The sequence below is a fragment of the Mus pahari genome, chromosome 6 (assembly GCF_900095145.1).
Source record: "Mus pahari chromosome 6, PAHARI_EIJ_v1.1, whole genome shotgun sequence".
Classification (NCBI taxonomy): Eukaryota; Metazoa; Chordata; class Mammalia; order Rodentia; family Muridae; genus Mus; species Mus pahari.
In genome coordinates this window covers 102,865,016-102,892,911 of record NC_034595.1, presented here as the reverse complement: position 1 = coordinate 102,892,911, position 27,896 = coordinate 102,865,016, and the positions used below count along the sequence as shown (strand labels likewise).

General features: G+C 49.1%; 1 protein-coding gene across 1 annotated transcript in view; it reads right to left on the bottom strand.

Annotated features, from left to right (window-relative positions):
• The window catches only part of Dnajc11 (DnaJ heat shock protein family (Hsp40) member C11), a 43,920-nt gene extending 16,750 nt beyond the window's left edge, over positions 1–27,170 (bottom strand). The window contains exons 1-4 of the mRNA XM_021199642.2: positions 27,061–27,170; positions 14,532–14,661; positions 12,260–12,333; positions 8,660–8,761 (exon numbers count right to left, since the gene is read on the bottom strand). Of these exons, the coding sequence (XP_021055301.1) occupies positions 8,660–8,761; positions 12,260–12,333; positions 14,532–14,661; positions 27,061–27,132 (378 nt within the window). The 5' untranslated portion in view covers positions 27,133–27,170. The remainder of the gene's footprint in view (positions 1–8,659; positions 8,762–12,259; positions 12,334–14,531; positions 14,662–27,060) is intronic.
• Positions 27,171–27,896: the final 726 nt, after the last annotated feature.

Below are 27,896 nucleotides of genomic sequence, written 5' to 3'. Positions count from 1 at the left end.
AAAACAAACAAAAACCAAAAAACCCCCTACCAAACAAACAAATAAACAAATAAATAAATAACTGAAAAGTAAAACCCAGACTAGCTGGTCTTAAACCTGGGGCAACCCCTCTGCTTCTTGAACGCCAGGATTACAGGCACATGCCAACATAAGCAGCTAAGATAAGCACTTTGTGTTTGTTAAGCCAACTCTACTGGGAGTTCATTACAGCAATAAGACTCACACAGAAGTAGGAAAATGGCAGAAAGGGGCCTCAGAGCATTGTCTGGGACCACACCATCTTCACCTTGTTGGCCTACCCATGAGCCAAGACTTTCCATGAAGTATCACCACCAGCAACAGCAACTTTGAGTTAAGATTCCAGACTGGAGCCGGTAGACGGCAAAGGTTCTTACTGCGGCGTTCAAGCTCCAGAATCCATGATGGAAGGGAAGGACTGAGCAGAGCAAGTGATCCTAATTTTCACAGATGCACCACATCCCCTCCAAACAAAAATGTATTTACAGACATTTGTTTATGACAGAGTGGCCCTAACAGGTTACACTCACCTCTCCTCTAGGGAATCTATTCTGTCTCTTCCACCTGATGTGTGGGGAGCTGAAATGCCCGGCAAGGCTCCCAATCCTCTCCTGTCTACTGTCTTCTGACTTTACTGATTCACCCTGTGCCCATGTACACAATGCACGTGAAGAAGCCAGAAGAGGGCATCAAGTGTCCTGCTTCTCTCGACCTGCTCCTTTAAGGCAGGGTCTCTCCCGAGCCTCCTGTCACTGCCCCCATCAGGTGCAGGGACAGAGGAATGGAGGACACATGACAGTTATTTGGTGTGATTCCAAGCTTCACTGTTCTCAGTCCAGTCCACTCGGCAGTCACCACACACAAGTCAGCAAGGCAGTTCAATCCAGAAAAAAACCGCGAGGCTTCCCAACCGGCCCCAGGAACCTCATGAAAAGTTCTTTGACAAGTTTCTCTCGATGATGTCACCACAAGCGCAGCTCAACAACTCAATGTAAGGCGAACCAATACATGTGTGCTGTCAGCGAAGAACAGAGAGGCGAAGCAAAGTGACCCGACCTGGAGCTCCCACTGCCTGTGGGGTCGTATTTATATTTTTCTAAACATCACGTGTCCTTTCACGTGTCCATTTCAACAAAACATCCTGTCACTTGTGTGTCCCAGCAAAACATCATCTGACGTAACTGACTTTCCAAAGAAGCCAGAAGTTTCCGTTTCAATCCATCTTTTTTCTGACAATTTCTCACCTCCCATGCCATAAAAAATGAATGAAAGGCAGCAGCTGAGCGAGCGACGGGCTCGGCTGTCAGGTGGTGGTGGCTGTCAGGTGGTGCTTGCTGTCATGACACACTCTTCAGACAGTTAAACGGCTTCATTAAAAATTATTAATGTATTAATGCACCGGTTAACTTATTTCGTCTTCTCTGAAAGCTATACTTACAAGTCTTCGCTCTTCTTCCTTCCTAGCACATGGAAAACTCTCCACCACTCAGCTACCTCAATAACTCCAGTCATGGCTGGAGACAAGATCTAAGTTGTTCAGGTTGGCCTTGAACTCTGATCCCCTGAGCACCGAGGACTATACAGCTGAGCTGTAAGCCTGGCTCAGACTTCCTTCTTAAATTGTCATTTATTAGTATTATTATTATTTTTTTTAGGTTTTCTTCCTTTGAAACAGGGTCTTCTTGCAACTTGCACAACCCAGGACGGTCTTAAACTTAGATAAACCCTCCTCTGATCCTGCTTTCCAAGTGCCAACATTAGAGAGGCATGTCCCCAACCCCAATAGTAGTATGGCCACTGATGAGGAGGTGTGTGTGTGTCTATCTGTCTGTACATATGTCTCGCTGTGTTGCTCAGGCTGGCCTAGAGTTCCTGGGTCAGGCACCTTTTGGTCTTTGGGATCAGAGGTGTGTGCACCACTTGCTCAGCTCTAAGAGCTCATCAGTCTCGAAACACCAAGGGATTTGCAGTCACTGAAAACAAAGGAACATCCCGAGACACACCAGGTTATGAGGGAAAACTTGAACCACAAATGTTCTCTGATGGTTTGAGAGAGATCTCGAATGCTACTGTCAGCCTTTTGGCATGTCAATTTAGGACAAGGGAAAGTCTGTAAGGTGCAATCGGCACTTGCAACTAGTTAAACTTATATTTCATTCTGGAGTGGAATGGGTTAGCCCACAGGGTTAGTGTCTACACTTGGTGACACATTCAATAGATCATAAATACAATTTGTTTTAAAATCACCAAAGACTGTTCTAAATGGAGGCAAAAGACAATGCCCACAAACAATACCTCCATACTCTAACATGAAGAAATTTTAAACGGACAAAGAGACAAAGAGTTTTATGTAACCCATAAAGGCTTTGAATTTACTATGTGGATGAGGCTGGCTGTGTGCTCCTAATTCTCTTGCCTTACCTCTCAAGAGTTGGAATTACCCACCATGACTAATATTAACCTCCTGCCTCCCACCTCTCCCAACATGTGCAAACCACAATTTAAAAACAAGGAAGGAAAAGCAGGGCGGGAGGCGTGGGTGTGACCACTGCTGGTCAGGCGTGAGAAACTGCTTCATCTGGGGACAACGCTGTTTGGGGGAGACTAGATATGCAAATCAAGGTAACTCCCCAAGAACTCACATGCTGAGAGGAATTCCAAGCTGGCTCAGAGCTGAAAGGAGAAGATGCCAGGTCATACCAACCAACTCTGCCGGCTACCCCAGGTGAGCAGAGACTTGTATGCAGAAGCCATTATCAATTCTGGGCTTGTTTGAATGCTGAAATACTAGCTAGCACTTGGGAAGCTAAGGCAGGAGGATTGTATTAAGTTCCAGACTAATATGAGTTACAAACTGAGTTCAAGGCCAACCTGATCTACCTAGGAAACCCCTTGCTCAAAAAGAAACTCAATCAACCAACCAAACAACCAAGTTTCCTTCATCATACGTGAGTGGTAAGACCCAGACACCGTCTGACCACACCTGCGGGGGGGGGGGGCAGCCCAGTGCTAGCCAGTGGGGTCTAGTCAACCCCAAAATGATGAGAACAATTCAAACTGTGGCAGGCTGAGGATGTAGTTCACTTGGAGAGTCTGGATGTACAGGGCCCTAGATTCCTTTTCAACAATTCTGCACCTATAAACCACCACCACCACCCCCACCCCACCACCCCCACCCCCACCCCCGGTGCAGGCCAACTGTTGTGGACATGACTTTAATTGCAGCACCACATCCGGGTCTGAAAGCTTTTCAAATAGTATATATTCAGCAAGGCATGATGGTACAGGCCTGAAACCCTAGCAATGCGGACAATGAGACAGGAAGATCATGATTTCCAGGTCAGCTCAGGCTATAAGCAATACCTTACATAAACAAAAGCACAGACACTAACTCCACACTGACAACCAAGTGATGACTCAGCAAAGGGAGAGTAGCCATTAGAAACCTAAAACTGTGCTGCAGTCGTCACTTTCAGCTACCTGCTGCTCTTAAACAAGGTACAATAACTGAGAACTCCAACTGGTAACTTCAGACTCAACAGCCATGGCGCTGACCCAAATCTACGGGAAACAATTAACTGGAGAGGTGATAGGAGCCGAGGACAATGCTGAGCACAGTGACAACCCAACTGATGAATTAACTGTCCTGGAAATGGCTACTCAGGTCACCCTGAGTGGACAGAGGTGCCTTTTCATTCCCGAGGGCCCAGATGCCACCTTCTGCTCTTCAATCTTCAGGAAATACACTTTGGCAGACGTTGGCGTGCTGCAATAGCGGAGTGGGAGGGTTTCTTCCCATGTGCCCATAGAAGCAGCTTATCTACAACTATTCACTTCCAACACCGTAGGTTTTCTTATGACAAGTCACAGGTTTGAGAGGAGCGAAAGTTACACTGATTTCTGACAGAAACACCAGACTAAAGCAAACATGGACCATGGACACACAACCGAGTGGTCAGATGTCTGCTGAAGCTTCAGGCTAACTGTGTGTACCCTAAAGCATACTTTTGTAAAAGCAAAAAAGCATTTACAAAGAACAAGACCTTTTGAACCTCTACCATCATTTTTAAAGCACAGACTTGGCTCTATGTAGCTCTGGCTGACCTCAAGCTCAGAGATCCACCTGTCTCTGCCCCCCTCGTACTGGAGTTAGAGGTGTGCGCCATCACCGCTGGCCACAACTTTGGTAATTTTGTTTGTCTGAAAGGAGCCCTAGATGGCCTAAAAAGCACAATTAATCTGGGCTGACCTTGAACTCGTGGCTATCCTTCTGTCCCTAAAATCAAGCCAATAACCTTGCCTTCTGTCTTTCTGACACCTAGCTTCTGGTCACGAAGCTGTCACACTTAAAGAGAAGAGAGGACACCTGGGTACCAGCTCTGGAACCCACACCAGGCCCGGGCTTGTGTGATGCTGAGCTCTAGGCAGCCCTTCATGGCTGACTTTATCTGTTATAATATATACATTTCATTCATTCATTCATTCATTCAGAGACAGGATTTCTCTGTGTAGCCCTGGCTGTCCTGGACTCTATAGACCAGGGTAGCCTCAAACTCACAGATTTCTGCCTGCCTCTGCCTCCTGAATGTTGGGAAAGCCGTGCACCAGCATGCCCAACATCAAAACATTCTTCTTTTGAATTTTACAAAACTCAAAAGGAAAGTGCAACTCTTAGCTCCAGGTTGCACACTACAGAATGGGGTGCAGTTTGCTGACATGCTACAGAACACAGTGCCTAAAGATGGCCACAGAGAAACAGGTGACAGATAGCCCTCCCGCAGCAGGAAGGACTCCTGGAAACTGAGCTGCCATAGCGAGATCCTAGACTCTGTAACACTGGTGTATGGGCCAAAAGATCCACCCTGCAGTAAGGAGATTAGTTACCCCCCTAAGGCTGGTGATACCTAGCCTATGGGGCTCCACCCAGTTTCCTGTTTATTTGGCCAAGCCACTCAGGAGAATGTGCCAAGTATACCCAGCCAGGAGAGAGCTCCATTCACAGCCATGCACATGGAACTCTGCTACGTTTTCCTTCGCCAGCCACCACTGCTCGCTCCTGAGAGAAACCGCAGCTGACAGACTGGTAGCAGTCTTCACTTTCTCATTAATGGTTATCTTTTTTGAGACAGATCCTTACAATTTCAACAGTGACTCTTTATTAACTGAAAGTCTCCCCAAAAGGCAATGTGATGACTTGGTCCCCAGCTAGCAGCACTGACTGAGGCGGCTCAGGTGTCTAGCCTGGTCATGTCGCCCCCTCCCTCACTGCCAATGTCGCCATCCTTTCTCTCTTTCCAGACAGGGTTTCTCTGTGTAGCTCTGGCTGGCCTCAAACTCAGAAATCTGCCTGCCTCTGCCTCCCAAGTGCTGGGATTAAAGGCATGTGCCACCACCGCCCAGTCGATGTTGCCACCCTCTGTGGACTCTCATCCCTCTAAACCACAAACCTCAACTAGCTCTTGTTTCTCTGAGGTGCCCTGTCGTGGTGTTGTATGACAGCAGCAAATGCTAAGTGGACAGGCAGCGCTGGTGGTGATGAACAGCCACAGAACCATTCAGTATCTGACAGCCAGGACCATCTAGGCTTTACAATTGTAGGACAGAACAGCCAGGAATGTGTCAGCACGGGAAGAGCCTTGGCCCACTGCAGCCTGCCAGTCCTGCAGGGATCTGAGGGCTAAAGGCAATGCAGCCAGTTGGTTTTTTTTTTTTTTTTTTTAAAGATTTATTTATTTACTATATGTAAGTACACTGTAGCTGTCTTCAGACACTCCAGAAGAGGGAGTCAGATCTTGTTACAGATGGTTGTGAGCCACCATGTGGTTTCTGGGATTTGAACTCCGGACCTTCGGGAGAGCAGTCGGGTGCTCTTACCCACTGAGCCATCTCTCCAGCCCCGCAGCCAGTTCTTTACCACGACAAGCCCCAGGGCTGGATCAACTCCTCACACTACAGCCACATTTTCATTCTGCATGGGACCCTTTCTAGCCCACTCTCTGCTACTGAGCACAACAAACATGGGTGCCAAGGGTTTCCTCCTGTCCTGTCCGGTCATCAAGGTCGGCCGGCTTTATGACTCCAAGACCACATCCATAGCACTGACTGAAGCCACAGCAGCCACGTCCACGGCACTGAAGCCACGGCAGCCTTATCCTGCTGGCTGTGCTCTGCCTTGGAAACTAAGCAATCAACTTGGGGTGGGGGCGGGGCCAGCATGAACACGTATGTGAACATGTGAAAGTCAGAAGATAACTTTTGTAAATGAACTCTATCACATGGACCCTGGAAGTCAAACTAAGCTTGTCAAAATTGGTCACAAAATACCTTTACCATTGAGCCATCTGTTCAGTCCCATAACAGAATTTCAAAAAAGAAAAAAGGTGGTTGACGTCTTTATTCCCAGCTGGAGGCAGTGTCTTTTTTTATCTGTGTGTTGAAGGCCAGCCTGGCCTACTGAGTGAGTTCCAGGACAGCCAGGGCTACACAGAGAGACTCTGTCTCAAAAAACAAAAACAGGGCTGGAGAGATGGCTCAGCGGTTAAGAGCACTGACTGCTCTTCCAGAGATCCTGAGTTCAATTCCAGCAACCACATGGTGGCTCACAACCATCTGTAATGGGACCTGATGCCCTCTCTGGTGTGTCTGAAGACAGCGACAGTGTACTTAGCCATTATGTCTGTGAAGACAATGTGCCTTTCTAACCTTGCTAGTTTCTATCAGTCCGTGTAACATGGAAAGAATGGAATGTACTAGGAAACAACAATCTCTATGTAACTACCACATAACAGGGTCAAAAAAGAAACCCACATTCATCCTCAGAGACAGCCGAGCTCTGTAAGCACAGGCACAGGGATCCACAGAAGCCTGTGAGGGAGGCAACAGCTGCTTTGGATCGATGGCCACATGGGGAGCTTTATGGACAGACAGGAATCACACCGGCTCACACGATCTGAGACCCTCAGCCAGCAGCTCTATTCCAAGCTCCAGGCTCTAAAAGGCAGTGTGGTGGGTCGTACAAACTTGACACCCAAACCAGAAGGCAGGGGCAGAGTGGCCCAGTTAGAAGACCAATGTCACCAGCTGCATACTAGATTTCTGATTTCAATTACCCCACCTGACTCAGTTCAACCATGTTGTGACTGCATGACTGAAGCCCACTTGTGTTGGGGCATGATGGGAGGGAGGTGCTCACGTCCATAACGGGTAGCTGGGTCCATGGATCCACACTCATGGGTCCAAGCATAGATTTAAAATATTCAGGAACATGTATTCATTCCCCATTTTCTTATCATTATCCCTTAAGCAGAAAACAGCATAAAAACCATTCAGTTATTTTAAGTACTCTAAAGAGGGCATTTTGGGGGGTGGATAGAGAGGAGGGGATTGAAGCTATGACCCCACACATGACAGCCATGTGCAGCTTCAGTAAGGAGCTCCACCCATAGCCTTAGGGATGATTTTGGGTCCAAGGGAAGCCCTGTATAGGTCCTATGATACACCACAGTGTCTCCTCCTCCCACATACCTATGGGCTGTATCGGGAGAGGTCCTCTGGGAAACTGTCATTTACATCATTCACTTTGTTTCATAGTACTGGGGACAGAACCCAGGGCCCTGTGCACACTGGGCAAGCACTACCATTAAGCTACTGTCCCAGACAAGCCCCACCTAACCTTTATTGTCCGTCAGGGCCTCACTGAGCTTCCCAGGGTAGCCTTGAACTCACGGCAGTCCTACCTCAGCATTCCGAGTGCTGGGATTACAGGTCCTCACACACTTTGAGAAGCGAGAGTCAAACTGACAGTCGTACCCTGGAGACAAAGGCCTCTCATACTCCCATGTCCTACAGCACACACGCTAGGATGAATGTGACAGAGGGTCACCTCCTGTGAACCTCAGCTGCCGCTGTTCACTCAGGAAAGCAATGATGCTTCCTAGGACTCTTGCCTCACTGCAGACACAGGCTGCCTCAAGAGGCCACGGAAAGGCTCCTGGCTCCTTATCATGACAGGAGCAGGCTGTAGCAGGACTATCCAGACACAAAGATAGGGCCCAGCCTGAACAGCAAACAGCACCTATTCACTGCCGGACAGGACTAAGCCAGTCATTCATTCATTCATTCATTCATTCAGTACAACGGGCACCTCAAACTTAGTAATATACCTGTTTGCCTCCTGCCTGGGGCTTAACTCAGAATGACCTCCTCAGGAGAAGGAAAAAGATGCTGTACAGAGGCTGGCTCCATGACGTCAGTGGGTTAAATGGTGGCAAATGTATGAGGATTCTAGTCTAGAGACTCGAGTTCACGGCGGCAATGTCTGGGATGATAAAGGCAGAGGCCCTGTTTGGTATAAGCTAGATGTGCCCTCCCAGACTAACTGGCACAGTGGAGAGGCCCATTGCCTCAGCGCTTGAGCTGTTGGCTGCAGAACTGGAGGACAAGCCTTAGGGGGCTCTCTGACTCTCCTCTACAACAGCATCTGAGCACTTGTGTCTGCTACAGCCCGAGCTGCCACCCTGTGGAACATTGTTCTGGAATAAGCAGCAAGGCCTTGCCCTACCTAATTTTATATGCTCTCACTTCAAAAAATGATATTATTTCAACCTGGCTTTCCCAGGTCCTCTGAGGTGGCGCCGGCTACCTTGGGGTTCGTTCGCTGTTGCAGTCTCCTCTCTTCGCGCTCTCTCTGGAGCCTCTCAAACTCCTCTCTGATCTCAGCTGGGGTTCTCTTTCTTTCCACCACCTGTGAACAGAATTGAGGAAACAGCATGAGGGCCAGGACACCTGGAGAGCTGGACTCTTATCTGCCGTGTACATCATAGCTAGGGGCCAGCATGGCCACCCTTGGGAGGAGAGCAAGGCTCTGCTTGTTTCTGGGCCCTCCAGAGACCGACATTCTTTATTTTAGTAACCTCTCAGAGGCTGTAGGAACCATCAAAGGAAATTCTACAGTTCAAATTGTGTATCAAGAAATCAATGAGGCACCCTGTGGGTTACAGAACTTGGGATCTCTAGTCACGTGAGGGATGGATGGGTGCCTAAGAACCCCGTCTGCATGACAGGAGGCCCAGCACTGAGCTGCCAGCAATGCTGTAGTCTCAGGAATCAACAGCAGACAACATGAAAGTCATGTACACTGGGAGGTTGTCTGTGATCAACCAGGGCCCTCGAGCAAGTGACAGGAAGGCCATGAGGCCGAGCTTTCAGAGGCGGACCTTCATGAAGAGAGGAAGGCCATGGTGGACATCAGGTACCCCACTTCCGAGGACACTGCTTCCAACTGCCCACACCCAAGCCCCCAGGAGACGTACAGAGTGTGGGAGCAGGGCAGACAGCGTGGGGCTGGCTCAGACTTTGGCAGAATGAACAGACAGCTGCTGCAGCTGTAAGGTTCCAGGGAAGAGCCCAGAGCTCCGTTCCTTCTGCTTATGCCCAGACTCTACACAGTTGCTGTAGAATCAGAACCAACTGTCCCTCCAGAACAGTGGGGACACTTCCTGGGCACAGGCATCTCCTTCTCACCCATAAGCCTCTGTCATCAGGGTTCATCTGACACTAATGGGTGGTCAGGGGAGGACAGCCCTGCATGTGGTGTCCAGCACCTTAGCTGTATACTGGATAAGCTCCCTGGACTACCTCCCTAGCAGCCTGCGAACTCACAGAAGCCCTGTTCACTGGGACCAGTCCCCAGTCACCGTCCAGGGCTAGTCACAGAGACCCATGAAGAAGGGGAGAGGGGCATCACTGGGGCCAATGGGGGGTGGGCAGCTCACCTCCAGGGAATGTCCACAGCCACACTCTCTAGGCATTGTTGGCTCTAAAAAGTCTAGGATCCTAAGATCCTAAGTCAACTTTTGTGTGTGTGTGTGTGTGTGTGTGTGTGTGTGTGGGGAGTTATTCTCAGATAGGTCTCTCTGTAGAGCCTTGACTGTCCTGGGACTTTTGTATAGACCAAGCTGGCCTTAAACTCATAGAGGTCTACCTGTCTGTGCCCCTCATAGAGTACCAGGACTAAAGGCATGTGCTACCATACCTGATTCAATGTTAATATATTTTTAAATTTTTTTCTTTTCTTTTTTTCTTGGATATTTTCTTTATTTCAATTTTTTTCTTAATTTTTAAATTTTTGTTTTTTGCATTTGGGTGTTTTGTTAAAATGAGTATCTATACCACTCGTGTGAGTCATAGACAGTTGTAAGCCACCATGTAAGTCCTGGCATTTGAACTTAGGTCCTCTGGAAGAGTAGCCAGTGCTCAAAATGGCTGAGCCATCTCTCCAGCCCCAATGTCAGGTCTCACGTGGCCACGGATCACCAGTCAAGACTGCAGGATCAGCACTGCACATTCCGATCAGCAGATCCAGACTTCACAGGTTTCGTGGATCTCCCAGTAATGAACAGCCTGCACTCACACTCACACTGTCTCAGTCCTCTCTGCTCTACGACGGTTTGACATCTCCCTCAGATACTGGCTGTATTAGAGCGCTTCACAGAGGTTAACTTTCTTAGACACTCTCCCAGGGGAAATGGACAGTGCACCTGGCTGCAGGCTGCAGATGATGCGGGCCTGTGCCTTGGGCCTGTGCCTCGGGCCTGTGTTGCGGGCCGTCTGATGGCAGGCAGGCCGAGTATGGTTCCCACTCCACCTGCAGCCACAATGAACATCCAAGTAGTCAGTGTTCAGTCTAACTTTCTCAACTTCAACCTGGGCACTGGCACCACATGGCTAGCCAACTCTAGGCACTCACGTGGCTGGGATCACTAGCTGGGGGCTATCTATTGGTATGCAAAGCAAGTTCCAGGCCTCCCAGAGCTCCATAGTCAGACCCTGCATTAAAAAAAAAAAAAAAAAGGCCCATTTTCCTCCCTAATATCCTCCATTAAAGGGACGCGACATCGCAGCTGAGGCCAGGTGCTTTGAGATGTTTGCGCTGAAGGCACTTCACATACTCACAAGGACCTTCATCCTCTACCAACTATCTAAATGTCAACTGCAGTACCAGGCTGTGACAGACACCCTTCAGCCACCAACAAAGACTGGTAGTCTGAAAACATTAATAACACACTGAGGAGAGTACGTGTTCTTCATGGAGCAAAAGCTACTACTGTGGAGAAAGGCCACATAAACACTCGAACCCAGCACAGCCATTCCTCAAAGGGCCATGGGAGAGCGCCCACGGAGCATGAGTTAGGGAGCGGGGCTCCGACTGCATGTCTGGCACTGTTAATAACTCAAGATGCTTCAATTTTTTTGGTTGGCTTGTTTTTCCAAGATCCTCTATGGAGCCAAGGCTGGTCTGGAACTCACTGTACCCCAGGCTGGCCTCCAATTAATGACTCTCCAGGTTCTGCCTCCCAAAGCTGGGGATTCTCCTGGGCCATCATGGCTAGCTGTTTATCGTGCAGATTTACTGAGAATTTTATTTCCTTACTGTAGTTTCCTAAAATCATGCACATAGAGTCTATCCTCTCCCACCCGTGCTGGCTCCACCTGCCTGTCACACCTGCAGCCGAGTCTGCCTTGCTTCACGCCAGTGGGAGACACTCTGCTTAGATGAGAGGTAGTCACAGTCTAGTTTGCCAGAGGATCCCACCATTCCGGGAGCGCTGAACAATACCAGAAATCAAAACCCTAATGGTGCGGAGGGCTCTGTAGCCATCCCCCCCCCAACTGAGATTTCCAGGAAGCTAGAGGCCTGAAATCAAACGCCCACAAGAGCCAGGCAGGACACACAGCGTCTGTGCTGCAGAGAAGGGCTGGGGACAATATGGCGTGGAGGATGGGACAAAGTGTAAACACAGCCTAGTTCAAAGGGCAGGGCTCCCCAGAGGAACTCAGGTCCAATGCTGCAGGGCTGGGGCTTCAGACTCCAGCTGCTGGAGATTCACACAGAGCCTCCCAGGAAGGACTCAGAGCTCTGTAGCTACGGTTCACTGTGATGTGTCCATCAAAGCCCAGCTACCGAGGGAAGGTGGCCACAAGCCCCACCAGAACTGTCAGCTCTGCTTTCTTCCCACCACAATTCAAGCTTGAGACTGGCTTCAGGGTCAGAGGGAAAGACAGCATGAGGTCAAACACCACAAGGACTTCAGAGGGAGTTCTACACGAATGAGGAAGAGGACCCCATGATATCTCAGTGCATTACAGCTAGGTCTGCCACAGCCCTAGGGCCGCTGTGGTGGTTGGTGTACTTCATCATTCTCACAGACATCACAGACTCCGTAGACTCCGCTTCGCTTACCTCCCATCCTTCCATCTCCAGGCCTCTCTTCCCATATATATCATAGATAGCTCTTGTTTGGGGGTCGCTAAGCACTGCAATGGAAAAAAAAAAAAAATCAAACAATGTACAACATGAACTTCCCCTCAGTCCTGAAAACCCAGTGTATAAGTCAGGAGCAAAGTCCTCCAGGGGGCTGTCTGTCTGTCTGTCTTTCTTTTGTTGCATTCTGACAAATATTTTCCCCTTCCCAGGCTACAGATGGGAAAGGCTGGGCTTCTCCTAGGTTCAACTGGCTCCTAACTGTAGTCACAATGTACACAAGGTGCACTGTGCAGGAACAGGGCCTGCCTCTGGCAGCTCTAAAGCACAGATCTGTTTTGTTTTGTTTTGGTTTCAGACTTTATTTTTTTGAGACAGTTTCAGGTGGACAAAGCTGGATCTGAATTCAGTGTCGCTGGGGACATCCTAAACTTCCCAGTCCACTGCTTCCCCCTGCTGAGTGCTGGAGGGCAGGAGCTCAGCACGGCCCATGAGAATGGCTCGAGAAGGCTGCTTGGCCCTCTCTGCTCTGTGATGCACTCTGCAGTACACCACCACAGCTCATTTACTGGGGAGCACTACTGATCCCCAAGACCTCTGTTTTTGGTGTACTTGTCTTTATTTGTAATCTTTTAAAATTACAATAGTATAGCTCAGGCTCAAATTCAGTATACAGCCAACATCCCTATTTTCCTGCCCCAACCTGCCATGTGCTGGGATCACGGTGTGTGCTACCTCACCCATTTGAAACTTGTTTTAAAATATGAGTACCATTCACAACACTGTTGGCCACATAAGCTAATGAGGAAAGGTCCCTCAGTGAGGGAAAGGGTCAGACTCCCAAAGTAGGTTGTATCTGTTGCCCCTGATCTGCTTTGACTTCTGCTGGGGATCTTTGCATTATTTCTTCTCTGCGGTTCCCATACATTTTTAGGACTAGTTAAAAAAGTGATGCAAGTCTATCCATACTCAAACCCAATGGAGAAGAAAGAAATGTGGGCCACTGGAAAACACAGAGCCAAACTTGTGGAGCTAAAGGGATTGAATAAGAAAGCACCATGCAGGACTCTGCTGAACAGGGTGTGCCTGTGGTGCCCGCTGTAGCATTTTCTCAGGGAGGCGGGCTTTCCATTCACCTTTCTTTAGGTCTCTAAACTACACAGCAAGCCCTGTATACACCATGTGCACACCTGCGACCCAGCTGAACCACTGTAGCCCTTACACATCAGAACTTCGAAGGCTTTGGTCACCACCAGACCACCTGCCTATGACATGGGGCCACCCAATTTTTAGTAGTCATTAAAACGCAAATTTTCCATGTTTTTCCAGCAGGTGTCCTGGAACTCATTCTGTGGACCAGGCTGGCCTGGACTTTACCTACCTGTTCCTGCCTCCCGAGTGCCAAGATTAAAGGTGTGTACCAATGCCTCCTGGTCAAAAATTTAGTTTCTTGGCATAAAATGCTAAGGTAAAATATACCACCCACTATTTGGCCTGCGGTGAGGAGTCTTGTCATGTTGAGACACATTATATAATTTTTGGCCTCTAGTTAAGAACAGATTACAGGGATCTGGAATGAGTAACTGATTTTTTCCTAATCTATAAATACCAAGAGTGACAATGTATTTTAGCTTTTATTTTTTAAAATTACTGCAAAACATTTTACCATTTCAATCACTTTAAAATGTCTAATTTGGTAGCATGAATCTCACCTGGCATTAGGAAGCCACCATTCTTTCCAGAACCTTCCACCTTCCCAGAGACAAACACATCCCAAGTTTTCTTCTTTATGTGTAAGCTGTAAATCTAAGCTGAATGACTATTCCCATCAGCCTGCTCATACAGCTTTTTTTAGACCCTCTTTCACTGACTGATATGAAACCAATAAAACCACTCAGGTTAAAAAAAAGTCTTTGTAGCTTCTCACAAAAATAAGAGAACAAAAGCAGCGGCTCTCCAAGCACCAGTCTGTCCTCCCACCCCAAGCAGACCCCAGGAACCGGCTGCAGCATGTGCAGCCTCCATTGAGACCCGGCCCGTTTCTTCATCTGGACTCTCATTTTCCTCTTACTGGACACATATTGATTTCCAAAGCAAAAAAAACGAGTCTTTCAAAGGGCGCTGTCAGTAAAAGGTACCAAACCAAGCACCTCTTTTACACACCTCTAAGGACTCCGGCTCTCTATCTTCTACAAATCAAGTCTCTTAAAAATCGAATGTCTGTGTGCATGAAGTCAAGTCCCCCACCGACCTTCATAAGCCTGGTGCACAAGGTTAAACAGCCGTTCTGCTTGTGATTTGAGCTCTGGGTCCCTGTGCTTGTCCGGATGGTAAAGCATACACAGCCTCCGGTAGGCAGCCTTCAGCTCTTCAGAAGAGGCCTAAGAAGAGAAATTCCATTAGAGGACAATCAATGGCACTTAAACACTATCATTATCAGAATCAGCCTTGAAACGGGGACTGTCAGCCACATTCCTTCCACTCTGCCCTCTGCACAGGACATAATCAAGTTATGCTTTATTTCCCCAATAAGGCTTCATTTCCACAGTTAATAAAGTGATCAATTATGTACATCAATAGCAACTGTGTTTGCTGGGGACAAGCTATCAGAGGGAATGAGAATGGCTGTCTCCACCTTGGCTTACACGCTGCCTGGTCCCATGTCAGCTAAGCCACCCACAGCAGACAGCACAGAGGAGAGAACAGTGAGGTGCCATAGGGACAAGATGTCCGCTGAATCTGCTCTGACAGGAAGGGCTTACTTAGCACATACTGATTCTTGAAAGCCAAAGACAATGGTGTAAAAGCACCACCACCCTAACTCGGCCTCTGACAGTGAACATGGAAAATGTTCCATTAGCCTGGAGCAGCCAGAGCTTATACAGGAAATGCAGTAAGCAGGTCTTCCCTGACAGACTTATGGGACACAGGCATGGAGTGAGGAGCCAGCACAGCCACCTTCTCCTTGGCTACACAGCCGCCAAGAGCCCCTCCAAAGCCCTGCCACAGCCCTGAGAATCATCTGTTTGGCCAGCCTGTCTCCGGGAAGGCCTAGAACCAGCATCCAAGACTTGTCTATCACAGGAGATGCTGAAGTACCCCACCCCCGCCAGTGCATCTAGACAAGGGAAGCATCCTGTGAGGTCACTGGCTATGCAAGAGGGACCTGAGAGATGAGCCATCTAGGTGGAGATGGGACACCAAGGATGATGATGCCCTAGTGTCAGGTCCTCAAAAAGAGGTCCCAGGGACACAGTGAGCTCAGGGATAGAATGAGAAAGAAAAGGTCACGTGACATTTCTCTAAGAGGTATCGACAACCTTCCCATTCCAGGACTAAGCTCTCTGGCTGGCCGGTGTGTCAGTAATAATCTCTGGTGGCATGACTTCTACACACTTCCCAGCAGCACATCTGGCAGGTGCAGAAAGCCAGATCCTAAGGCACCCCCAAAGGGAGACAGGCACTGGGAAGGCGTGAAGTGGGCACAGGGCTTGCTGGCTACCTCCCAAAAGCCCAATGTGGCCGTTACTCAGGAAAGCAGAGGCGAGGCTGGAGCCCGCAGCCTGTCCTTTAGCCCAGCCACAGAGCCCTGCTGTCTGCTGGACAGACTTGGCTGTGCACTGCCACTCTCAATCAGGAGCTGCCAGGAGGTCCCTGTTAGCTGGTCCATCAGAAGAGGGTCAAGGATCAAGCGGAACAGCCCTCTGTCACCAATGTCTTCCTCTGCGGCCTGTTCAGGGTATCCTTGGGACTGCTGCTACAGAGCAGCTTTTAGCTGCCTGCCTCTTCTCCCTCTCCATCTGGTCACCTGGGCGACTTGCTGGGTGGCCTGGCTGAGGAGGCAGGTCCAGTGGCCTGTGTCTAGACCCAGCCTGTGCCATTTCCAAGCTCTGTGACGCTGAGCAAGAGAGTTTTCTAATGACACAGCGAGACAGCCCAACACACAGAAAAACTTACAAATGGTGGCTCTTCAGAACCAGCTGCTCCCTCCCTGTGAGACTTAGAGCCAGCTATGGTGTCCCTTAGCTATAGTGAGGCATAGACCAGCTTGCTCACATGCAAGCCAGGTAGTGCATAGCACCAGAGAACAATCCCTGTCAGCACTGAGACACGGGAGGGACACGGCCCTGCTGTGAGGACAGTGGCCCTGCACCACACCTACTGACTGCTCAGGCCTCATCAATGCTATTGCTGAACCTGTTCTTGCTTCTTCCTGTCTGAGTCTTTCCCTGCTCATACTAATAACCATGCGACACACTTCTTGCATGCGACACAGTTCTAACAGGTCAACTGCATTTGAATCACAATAGTAAACAGAAAATAAAACACATATCCTTCTGAGAGCTCACTGCTAGGCCTCAAAATTAAGTTACACATTTATTTCAGTAAGTTTCTCTTTCTTTTCTTTCAAGAGAGTTCCCCCACTCAGCCCTAGCTGACCTGGAACTTGGTCTGTAGACCAGGCTGGCCTCGCAGTCACAGATCCAACTGTCTCTGCCTCCCCAGTGCTGGGATTAAAGGCGTGTGCCACCACTGCTCTGCGGTTTTTTGTTTCTTAAAGATTATCTATGTGTTTGTATGCACATATGTGCATGCATGCATGTAAAGGTGTGCATGGACTCCAGGAGAAAGCATGAGATCCTCTGGAGCTACAGTTACAGATGACTGTGAGCCTCCTGACACGGGTGCTGGAAACTGAATTGCGGCTCTCTGGAAGAGAAGCAAGCTCTTAGCCGCTGAGACTGAATTGTGGCTCTCTGGAAGAGAAGCAAGCTCTTAGCCACTGGGCTTAGATCACACAGGCCCTGCATTTATTTGAAAACAAAAATTATTGTGTAAGCATGTTTCTATATATGGTATGTGTGCGCATGAGGGTGCCACGGCGCACACACAGAGGTCAGAGGGTAATTCTGTGGTGTCTGTTCTCTCCTATCACTCTTACGTAGGTTCTAGGATCAAACTCAGGTTGTCAGACTTAGGTAGCAGACACTTTTGCCTGCTGAGCCATCTTATCAGCTCCCTGAGTTTTTGAAATAGGTTCTTACCATGTAGCCCAGGCTGGCCTCAATGTGATCTCATATGCATTCTCTTACCTCCACTCCCTCACTGTTGGGATTATAGGTGAGAGACCCTGTCTGGCCTTCTTCCTGAGCACGTCCTCCTCTCTTGTGTCTTATGAAAGTTACCGGTGTAGGATAAAACGGGCCTGACTGACTCTAGGTTAGAAGGATGCTTCCTGGTTATTAAAATTAAGCCAAGTATCTGGGGAGCAGGAATCTAGTCTGCAACGCCACCTTTAATCATATTAATAAACGGCATAGAGTGCTATTGATTAAGTAATGGAAATGAGAAGTTTCATTTTTAATAAATATCACATTCAATAAAGGTTAGATTGGGCCTTTCATCACAACTGAGTAGTTAAGGTCACTGGTTCGATATTTCATAAATGATAACCTTTCTCACTACCATTCGCTCCCGATGCCATTTCGGAAGGTAATGAGATGTCATTAAGAAGGGCACCCAGGCCACATTTATCTCTAAACTTCCACAGTAAAATCCAGAGATGTCCCAAGTTCAAAATCTGAAAGTTTGATAGCCCCAGCCATCTGAAGAGAATGTTAGGCCACAAATTAAGCCTCCATCCATCTTTTAATAAGATTTCTAGTTTTCATTGTGAGCATGAACCTAAGTGTGTGGTTGTCTGTCTGTCTGTGCCACATGTGTGCAGTGTGCACAGAAGCCAGAAAAGGGAGATGGTAGCTCCTTTGAAGCCAGGCTGGTTCTTGGGGAAGGAACTTATCCATAACTATCAACACCTTAACCACTCGAAGGGTAGAGCCTGTCATGTAGGAAAAGACAGGCAGCACTGGCCTCTGTGCACTGCATAATGCAGCTGTGCATGGCCTGGCAAGAGAAACAGTGCAAATTCCTTCCCCCACCAAGGGAAACTTGTTTGTTTGTTTTTCAGACATCATTACTGGTGTTGGTGAGAAGGACCGAAACAAGGAGCCCAGGAGGAGACAACCAACACCTGCCAGATGGAAAGGCCAAACCCAGCAGGGAAGAGCCCGCCCTTCCCTTCCAGGTGCTCTCCACGGGCCTGCACAGATGCCCAAGGCGCACTGCTCTGGGCCAGTGCACTCCTGTGCATCAATCTGTTCTTTTCCTCTTGTATCTGACTTCAGACAATTTTCATAAGAGAAAGCACAGATTTTCCAAAACAAAGACGAAGAAATTCTTTCCAGTAGCCAGTTCCTGAAGCAACTAGAAGGCTGTACCAGCAACCGGAGCCTCAATACAGGGGTACTAAGGACCCCGGAGATGGAGCAATAGACCCAGAGTTATCCTCCCTCCGCACTGTATAAGCTGCAGGTGGGTGTGGCAGCCTGCTTAAACTCAGTACTCACTCAGGGGACAGAGTCAGGGTCCCCAGGACAAGGTGGCCAGCTGAGTAAACACCTGAATTAGCAAGCCCTGGGTTCAACACCCCCGTCCCCAGCAATAACACACCCACAGGAACACAGATACTCATGCAAAACAAAACAAAACTCTAAGGGAGAGTGTTCTACAAAGTAAAACAAGCCTACACAAGTGTGTGTGCGCGCGCGCATATGGGGAGGGGAGGGGAATCAAATGCATACCACTCCTGTCAGCAGGATGACTAATGTCAGCTAGGCCCTGGGTACCACCAAAGAAACAAAAACACCACAAGATGGTCCCTACCCTTGGGAGACAACAAACTAGATATGGTTTCATTCTTAAGACCACTGAACAAGGGCTGTAGAGACAGTTTAGCAGTTAAAAGCTCTTGGACTGCCCTTGCAAAGGACCCAGGGACAGGTCCCAGCACCCATGCCTGGCAGTTCACAACCACACAAGGACTGACTTCACCTAGGAGCAGGTCTGAGATGCTACCATCAGTGGCACAGAAGTTAGGGTGGTCAGAAGGCAAGGAGAGATCTAAATGGGACACTGTGTGGCTTTAGCTTGCATCAGCTCTTGAGAGTGGCTGAGGCATGCCACCAGAAGAAGGCCAAAGGCAGTAAGCTGCTGGGGACAGAGATAAGAGGGAGGGAGGAGCCGGGCAGCAGTTACTGTGGACACCGGTCTGTCTGCTCATCCCTTTAGAGGACATTTGTCAAGAACAGTCCCCTACTGTTCAACAAGGAAGTGCTGCAGAAACACACTGTGGCAATTACAGTCATCTGAACATCAGCGCGTACTCTGACAAGATGGCTAAACCCATCTGAACTGTTTCCTATCTCTGCAGGGCACACAGTGGTGACAGATGCAGTACTGGATCAAAGTTTCCTTGCAGTGGAAGAGGTAAATGTCACCACAAAGCAGAGAGGAAACATAGTACATCTGGTTTATTAAAGGCTTTCAAAATGGACCCAGGGGCTAATGACACGGTTCAGTGGATAAGACACTTGCTGCCAAGCTGCCAACCCGAAGGAGAGAAATGCCTCTCACAGTTGTCCTTTGACCTCTTCCACACCGGCATTATGGCGCAGGAGTACCTGTGTCTCTACCCTCTATTCGCCGCCCCCCCACACTACTTTCTTTAATGGAGCTCGACTTCGACACTTACTTGGAACCTAAGAGGGAATAATAGACCAGACACATACTTGTAACCCCAGCTACTGAGAGACTGAGGCAAGAGGATCAGGAGTTCAAGGTCATCCTCCAATACACAGTGAGTTCATAAGTCAGCCTGGATGCAGGAGATGAATTCTTAAAAGCAAAGGGTTGGGTGTCCAAATGAACTGACTGCCCACTCAAGGAAACATACAGAGAGGGAACTGCCAGGGACTCCTCTGCATATTTAAGCAGCTAATTACAGCGCACACTCGCATGAGTGCACGCACACGCGCGCGCGCGCGCGCACACACACACACACACACACACACACACTTTTCCTTTGAGACAATTTGTTCTTTTTTGATGAAGTCTTTTTAAGATTTCTATTTATTTAGTGTATGTGAGTATACTGTTACTGTTTTCAGGCACACCAGAAGAGGGCGTTGGATTCCATTACAGATGGTTGTGAGCCACCATGTGGTTGCTGGGAATTGAGCAGTCAGTGCTTTTAACCACTGAGCCATCTCTCCAGCTCAAGTTTCAGTTTCTCTCTCTCTCTCTCTCTCTCTCTCTCTCTCTCTCTCTCTCTCTCTCTCTCTCTCTCTCTCTCTCTCTCTCTCGGGGGGGGGGTGTCAAGACAGGGTTTCTCTGTATAACCAGGGCTGTCCTGGAACTCACTGGACCAGGCTGGCCACGAACTTAGAAATCCACCTGCCTCTGCCTCCCAAGTGCTGGATCACTCCCCGGCTGATGACTATACAGACACGCTGGCCTTATAGGAGAAGGCAGGCAGACTGGCATGTGCAGAGAACCATATGCTCGTCTCTACAGACGTGTCAGATGTGTGCCACACTTCGGCCTTGCAGAGAGCAGAACGGCCTGACTTTAAGGATGAAGAAACAGGATCAGATCGGGTGGGCAAGTTACCCACCCTTTCAGTTGAGGCTGCTTACATCATATCTGACCCCACGTGGGAGACTCTCCATTAAAGCTGACTTCCGTGTCACCCTTTGAGGTTTCATTACAAACTGTGGACATCACCAACAAATGCATAGAGGGACTTAATGTTCAAGATGCTGGGCTACACCATCAGACGCTCACCTTTCTCTGTGTTTGAGCTGTCACCAAGGTCAGTGGTCAAGTGGACATACCACCTCTCACACACCCCTCTACTGTGACACACCTTGGATTTCATTACTCTTCATGATCATGCCTGAATGTTTAGTGCCCTTGACACACCAGAGCAAACGAACAGGAGTGATCTTTGTCACACGCACGCTCCAGATTTCCCGTGGAAGGGATTTCTGGGCTCCATCAACATAGACAGTTCAGATCTTATCCCCCCCATAGGAACTCAATCTCCTATGCATGTCTGCCCCACCCTGCCCACTCAGGCACACTCCTCGTCATCCATCTCTTTTAGCTTGGCACTTTCCTTCAGGAGAGTTCTCTGGCTTCCATACGCCAGGGAAGGAACACTACTCCTGCCGTGGAGTTCTCACAGTTCAGGAGACTCCAAGGTGGCTGCTACTTTCAGAGTGGAATCACAGTGCGTCCTCACAGCAGCAAGGAAGCGGCATTCCCGCAGCCACCTCTCCCTGTCAGAGATGTGTACCTGGCTCCTCTCTGAAACGGGTACAATTTATTAACCTGTTTTGTTTTGTTTTTTTTTCTTTTCTTTTTCTTTTTTTGGTTTTTCAAGACAGGGTTTCTCTGTGTAGCCCTGGCTGTCCTGGAACTCACTCTGTAGACCAGGCTGGCCTTGAACTCAGAAATTCGCCTGCCTCTGCCTCCCGAGTGCTTAACCTGTTGTTTTAAATCCTTATTTGAACAAGAAAGCTATAAATGAAATAAGCAGAATTAAAACTGACAGTTAATAAAAGTAAACTTCCAGCTCAATAGCTAAGCAAAGCATGGCCCCATATTCTCTTCTCTAGTGTCCTATTACCAAATTTACAATAAACACAAAAGCTTTCAATTGAAATCTCTGAGAGAAAAGGAAAGTGTTTGTCTGGGTAATGCAAAACCAGAGCATAAAACTTTCAAGAAGCTGTTAGCAAAATGCCCAAAGCAGAAAGGTATTAGCTGGCTTATGGTTCATTAACGAAGCAAATTTAACTTTGTATTGCTGGCTAATTACACTGAGATGACATTGAACCTGGCCGAGCATCCTCCACAGGCTGCCTCTCTCAAATCCACCTCCTAGTCACCCTGGTCACCTCACGCTCCTCACCTCCTTTTGCCCTGCCTCTTTGGAGCATCTTTGTGTCCCCCTTCATGTGGTTCTCCAGTTTCTAGTTTCCGCTCTGTGGTCCACCTTGTGCCCTGGCTCACCTTCCAGCAGAGCGCCACCCTAAGTCAATTCTGCAGGAAGCACCGATCTGAAGGACAGCGATACCTTTCAGAAAAAACAAACTCACATTCTGACACACTCTCTTCTCCTATGCCAGGTCCATGCACACATGGCACCTCTGGCACTGAGTCATGTCCCCAACACTAATTTCCAGGGGCACACCAGATGAGCAGCCTTGTCAGCGCAAAGCATACTGAGGCTGTCCACACACACAGCTTTTTGGTTTGTCTTTGTAACAGGGTATCCTGTGACCCGGGGTATCCTCAAACTCCCCACAGAGCCAATGTGGGCCTTGAACTCCCACCTTGTGTTTACCCTCCACATGCTAGGATTAAAGCCATACTTCACCATGCTATGTATATATCTTCACAATAAGCAGAACCTCACCCCCATCAACTGGATAACTACTTATGTCTAGCACTTTACATACTTTCTACTCAAATGGCAATGTGTATAACCCTAGTTTACAGTAAGTGCTTAATACAGCGTTATTTTCTTTCTCCTTCCCTCTTTCTCTCTCTCTCTCCTTCTCTTCTCCTCTCTCCCTCCCTCCCTTTCTCTTTCTCTCTTTCTTTCTTATTGGCCTGTTTCTGGAGTCCAGGAGTTAAAGGCAGGCACTACTACACCCATCCTGTTAGCTACACTTCTGTGTCAAAGAAAACCAGACTGGCGTGTAAGCTGTCTTGGCAGGTAAAGGAGCTTGCTGCCAAGCCTGACGCCCTGAGCTCCCACACAACGAAAGGACAGAGCTGACTCCCATACATGTAATTACATGACGCCCATGCACACATACAACAAGCACTACACATAACTACAGGAGAATGGGCAGAGCAGCGTACCTCCCGACAGAAGCAGCCCCGGGACAAAAGCCATGTGTCCTCTCTAGCACTGGTGTGCTAGAACTTGCAGGCTAGATGCAGGCAGAATGGGCTGCAATTCCTGGCTGGCCCTGAGCCTCCTGGTTTATAGGCCGACAGGAAGAATGCAGCTACTTGGTCAATTCTGGTTGTGGACAGCCAGGCCCGACTCTACATACCCAAGGCAAACAACCACTGCCACAAATGTCACACTTTGAACATGTGTCCATGAGAAACTCCAGAGGATCACCTAACTCTTTACTGACCTCATGAAGAGAAACCCACATCACAGAAGGTGAGAACCAGCTCCTGCAAGCTGTCCTCCGACCTTCACACAAAGTACCACAGACACAATTGACAGACACAAAAAAGAACACCAAAAACAAACATCCGTACCCCAAACCCAAACCTCCCAACAGCCTGGCGAAAGAGGTCGGCTGATCAAAAGACGACATTAAGACCAGTCAGGTTTCTTTAGACAGGGTTGTTTGTTTGTTTTGTTTTAATGTAGACCTGGCTGGTCTTGAACTCATGATAAATTTACTGCTTCAGAGTGCACTGCTAACATGATATTCTTTAGAGCGTAACATGAGAGTGATAAAGAAACCAAATCGTATTATTTAGGAATAAACTGGGTTTAAATTATACCAGTTTAAGAATTCTATAAAAAGGGCCTTAGAAATAGCTCAGTGTTAGTTAAGCATACTTGCTGTTCTTGCACAGGACTGAGGTTCAGTTCCCAACACCTCCTAATAGCTCACAACTATTCATAGGAATGCATATAGTGCACATATTTGCATTCATGCATAGCACTCAAACAAGTCTAAAAGAAAAAAAAATCTACAAAAAGCTAACAATCAATAAATTTAATGCTAATATGTTGTCAAGGAATTCTTTCTACCGATAGTTTGAAAAAATCACCCCAGAAATCAGATGAGTTTGATTTTAGCCCTGAGCAGACATCTAACACTGCAAACCACACAGCCAAGCTGGTTTCATGAGCTCCACCAATGGTAACTCACCCGAGGGTGAGGGGCCCTGTCCCAACAGAAGCTCCGCAACAGTGAGAAAGGGGTCTCACTGGGGCCACAGGGTTTGTTTATGGCAGGATTTGGTGGTCCTGGCTACCTCCTGACACAAAAATTCAGAGTGATATTGTGCAGTTTAAAACCTGAGAAGAGCCGGGCAGCGGTGGCACACGCCTGCAATCCCACTTGGGAGGCAGAGGCAGGCGGATTTCTGAGTTCGAGGCCAGCCTGGTCTATAGAGTGAGTTCCAGGACAGCCAGGGCTATACAGAGAAACCCTGTCTCAAAAAACCAAAAACAAAAACAACAAAGAAACAAAACAAAAAACAAAACCCTGAGAAGGGAGATACTTAGAAGATTTCTGGCATTTATTACTATATTTAATTCTCCTCTTCATCTAACTTTTACTTTACCTTTTTGAGATGTGGTCTCATGTAGCCCAGGCTGGCCTCAAACTACTTGTGTAGCGGAAGACACCTTAAATGTCTAAACCAACCTGTTTCTACTTTCCAAGTGCCACTGTGCCCAGTTTTTTCAGTAAATGCAGTGCCTGACATGGACCATGGTTTCATGCATGTTAGACAAACATTCTACGGACGGAGCGACAGCCCAGCTCAGTGCTTATAACCCGCAGTCAGAATGTCTGGGCTCTGCAGGGTTGCTTCCACTTGCGACTTTCCTAGGGAAGAGACCGAACCTGGTGGAGCGCTGACCATTCTGAAGATGTCCTGGGAAGGTGCCTCTGAGTGCTGGTGGGAAGAACAGTGGATTGCCACAAGAACTTGACCAGGGTCAGAACAGACAGCAATCGCAGCAGCTGCTCACTCAACACAAGCACGCACGCTCACAAGCGAGCACACGAATGAAGATTTCTTCTGTTTTGTTCTCTGGCTAAAGTATGCTATTTCAACTTCAGGTTTGAAAAAACAAAGCAAACAGAAACCTAGCAAACACCAATCATGTGAAAGCTTTCTTCCCAGCAGAAGCAGCAGCCACAGCAAGCAGGCATGGTGGCACTCAACACTGGACGTGTTGACAAGAACAACCCGAGACAGAGGCTTGTCTGGTGAGGACTTCTAGTTATAAATGCACAGAGTGCCTGCACTCACTGGCAGAGGCAAAGCATTCCTTTAAAAGAAGTATTTCTTTGGCTCCTATCCCAGTGCAATAGCAATAAAAGGCCCTGAAATCCCAGGGGTTCACGTGTCCCGAACACCTGCACCTGCACAGGTTCAGTAGCTCTGGCAAACGGGTAAAGAATGGCTGCTCAATTGCTAACAACCCAGACTAATCAGGACTCAGAGATTTAAAGGGAAGAAAACAGCAAACCCATCACAGAAAGGTCGGCTCCTTTTACCACTCTGCTTCTTCAAGAACCAGGAATTGTCTGGGCCTTGTGCCGCTGGCCTTTATTCCTAGCATTTGAGTGGCAGAGGCAGCCAGATCCCTTCGAGTTCAAGGCTAACCTGGTCTATACAGTGAGTTTTGCCAGCACTACAGAGTGAGGCCCTGTGTCAGAAAAACAAACAAACAAAAAACAAAAACAACAACAACAACAAAACCAACCCTGGGGGAAAGTTACAGCTTCTTTCAACTGCTAACCTGAAAGTCCAGGAAATATTTCCTGGGGAGTTTCTGTAGTAAGCAGTGGCTGATACAGGGCACAGTATTGAGACAAAGAGCTTTGCTGTGTGTGCTGTGGTAAACTGAGGCAGCAGTAGAGTTCAAGAGCTGGGTTTCTGGAGTTAGACTGCCCAGGGACGAATTACACCTGTTCCCTCGATTATAATTACTGGATTGAATATATATATGTGTGTATGTATACATGTGTACATATACATGTATATACACATATATATTCATACTGGATTGTTATGAGAGCACCTATCACACTTTAAAGAGACACTGAGTCAATTCTTTCAGCAGGTGGCTGTGCACAAAACACTCAGAAAGATGTCGGTTATTAGCACACAGACCAAACTTTTACTGGCAACTGGGTTAGCTTTGCTGAGGATAGCACAATTCGGTTACTTCTGATCTTTACCAGAAAACCTAAAAGGCAGGATTGGGACTTGTCTGGAAGGACTGACAACTTGGACCCAGCAGCCACAGACATCGCGAATGCCTTTCGTGCCCTGACCTTGGAAGTCTTTCCGGAAACCCTTCTCTGCCGGAGCTCAAGTGCGGACTAGCCATCGTGAACAAGAACGTATGAGAGGTGTACACGTGCCAGACAGTGCGGGCCCCTAGGGTGACTTTATTCTCGAGGAGACCGCGTGAATCCACTGGACCTGGATGCTGAAGTCCGGTCAGAGCGCGGGTGCGTCTCTGGCCTAGCACTTCTTGCTCATCCACGGCTCCCTGAGTCGAGGCTGGGGAGGTCCTGCTCTCTGATTTCTGGGCAAAGGCTCAAGGGATCGGAGGAGGGCACGAAGCGCTAGCCTGGGAGGGTAGACACAGCTTCGGGAGCGCCAGAGACCGAGGGTCCGACTGAACCCTGGAGAGGCTCCCTGTGGCCTTGACCTTGGTGTCCCGGGCTGCGTTCGCCCAGCTGCTGGCTCAGGCTGATGACCCTACCCCCTAGCCCCCCTAGCCTAGGGCAGGAGTGTGTAGGGGAAGCGTGGGACCGGGTCGCAGGGACCGGGTCCCCCACTGCTGCGGCTGTCCCGGGGTCCTCGTCTCCCTCCGGAGAGTGCGTGGGTCCCGGCCGGGCCTGGGCACGGTGCACGCCACGCACGGGACGCGGAGCGCGGGGCGGACGCTGGCCCCGCGCCGGGGCGCGAGGGTCGCGGCGGTGCGGGCAGCTCGACGGCTGGCAGGCGCGCACGGCGGCAGGGTCACGCGGCCTCCGGGCCGGGCCGTGGCCTTGCCGGGGCGGCTGCGGGGCCAGAGCCGCCCGTCCGACCGTCCCGAACCACCGAGGCGGGCCTCAGCCCCGCCGACGCCACGCCGCGGGCCTCACCTCCCTGCGCACGTTCAGCAGTGAGTAATAGTCTTCATTGTCCAGCTCCTCCTCGCTCAAGGCCGTCGCCATCTTCGCAACCTTTCACCCCGCCAAACCGGCGAGGCGGTGGTTAAGAGGGTCCGGCGCTGCGTGGCGCTTCCCGCGCGCCTCCTGCCCACGCCACAGCGGCCCCTGGCGGCCCGGAGCCACACAGCCGCCCTCGGGACGCGCCTGCGCACTGCGCCCCCGCGCGGCCGAGGCCAGAAGCTGGGAGGAGGCAGGGAACCTTGCATGTGCTTCTGAGCTGTGTGTGTGTGTGTGTGTGTGTGTGTGTGTGTGTGTGTGTGTGTGTGTACGCGCGCGTGCGTGCTTCTGAGCTCTGTGTGTGTGTGTGTGTGTGTGATGTGCTTCTGAGCCTCTGTGTGTATGTGCGTATCAGCCAGGAACCTTGCATGTGCTTATGAGCCTCGGTGTGTGTGTGTGTGTGTGTGTAGCCTGTGTATGTGTACCAGCATGTGTGGGTGTATAGGAGTAAGTGTGGGTGTGTACAAGAATATCTGGGTGTGTATATGTATATGAGCATGTGTGTGTGTGTATGTGAGTGTGTGGTGTTTGTGTATGAGTGGATGCATGGGATGTGTGTATGAGTGTGTAAGGTGTACATGAGATTGTGGTGTGTGAGTGTGGGGGGCGTGTGTGAGAGTTTGGTGAGGGTATGAGTGGGGGTGTCCTATGTGTTTAAGTGGGGGTGTGGTGTGTGTGTGTATGAGTGTGTGGAATGTGTGAATGTGTGTGTGTATGAGCGTGTATGGGATTTGTGAGAGTGTGGTGGGGGTGTGAGTTGGGCTGTGGTG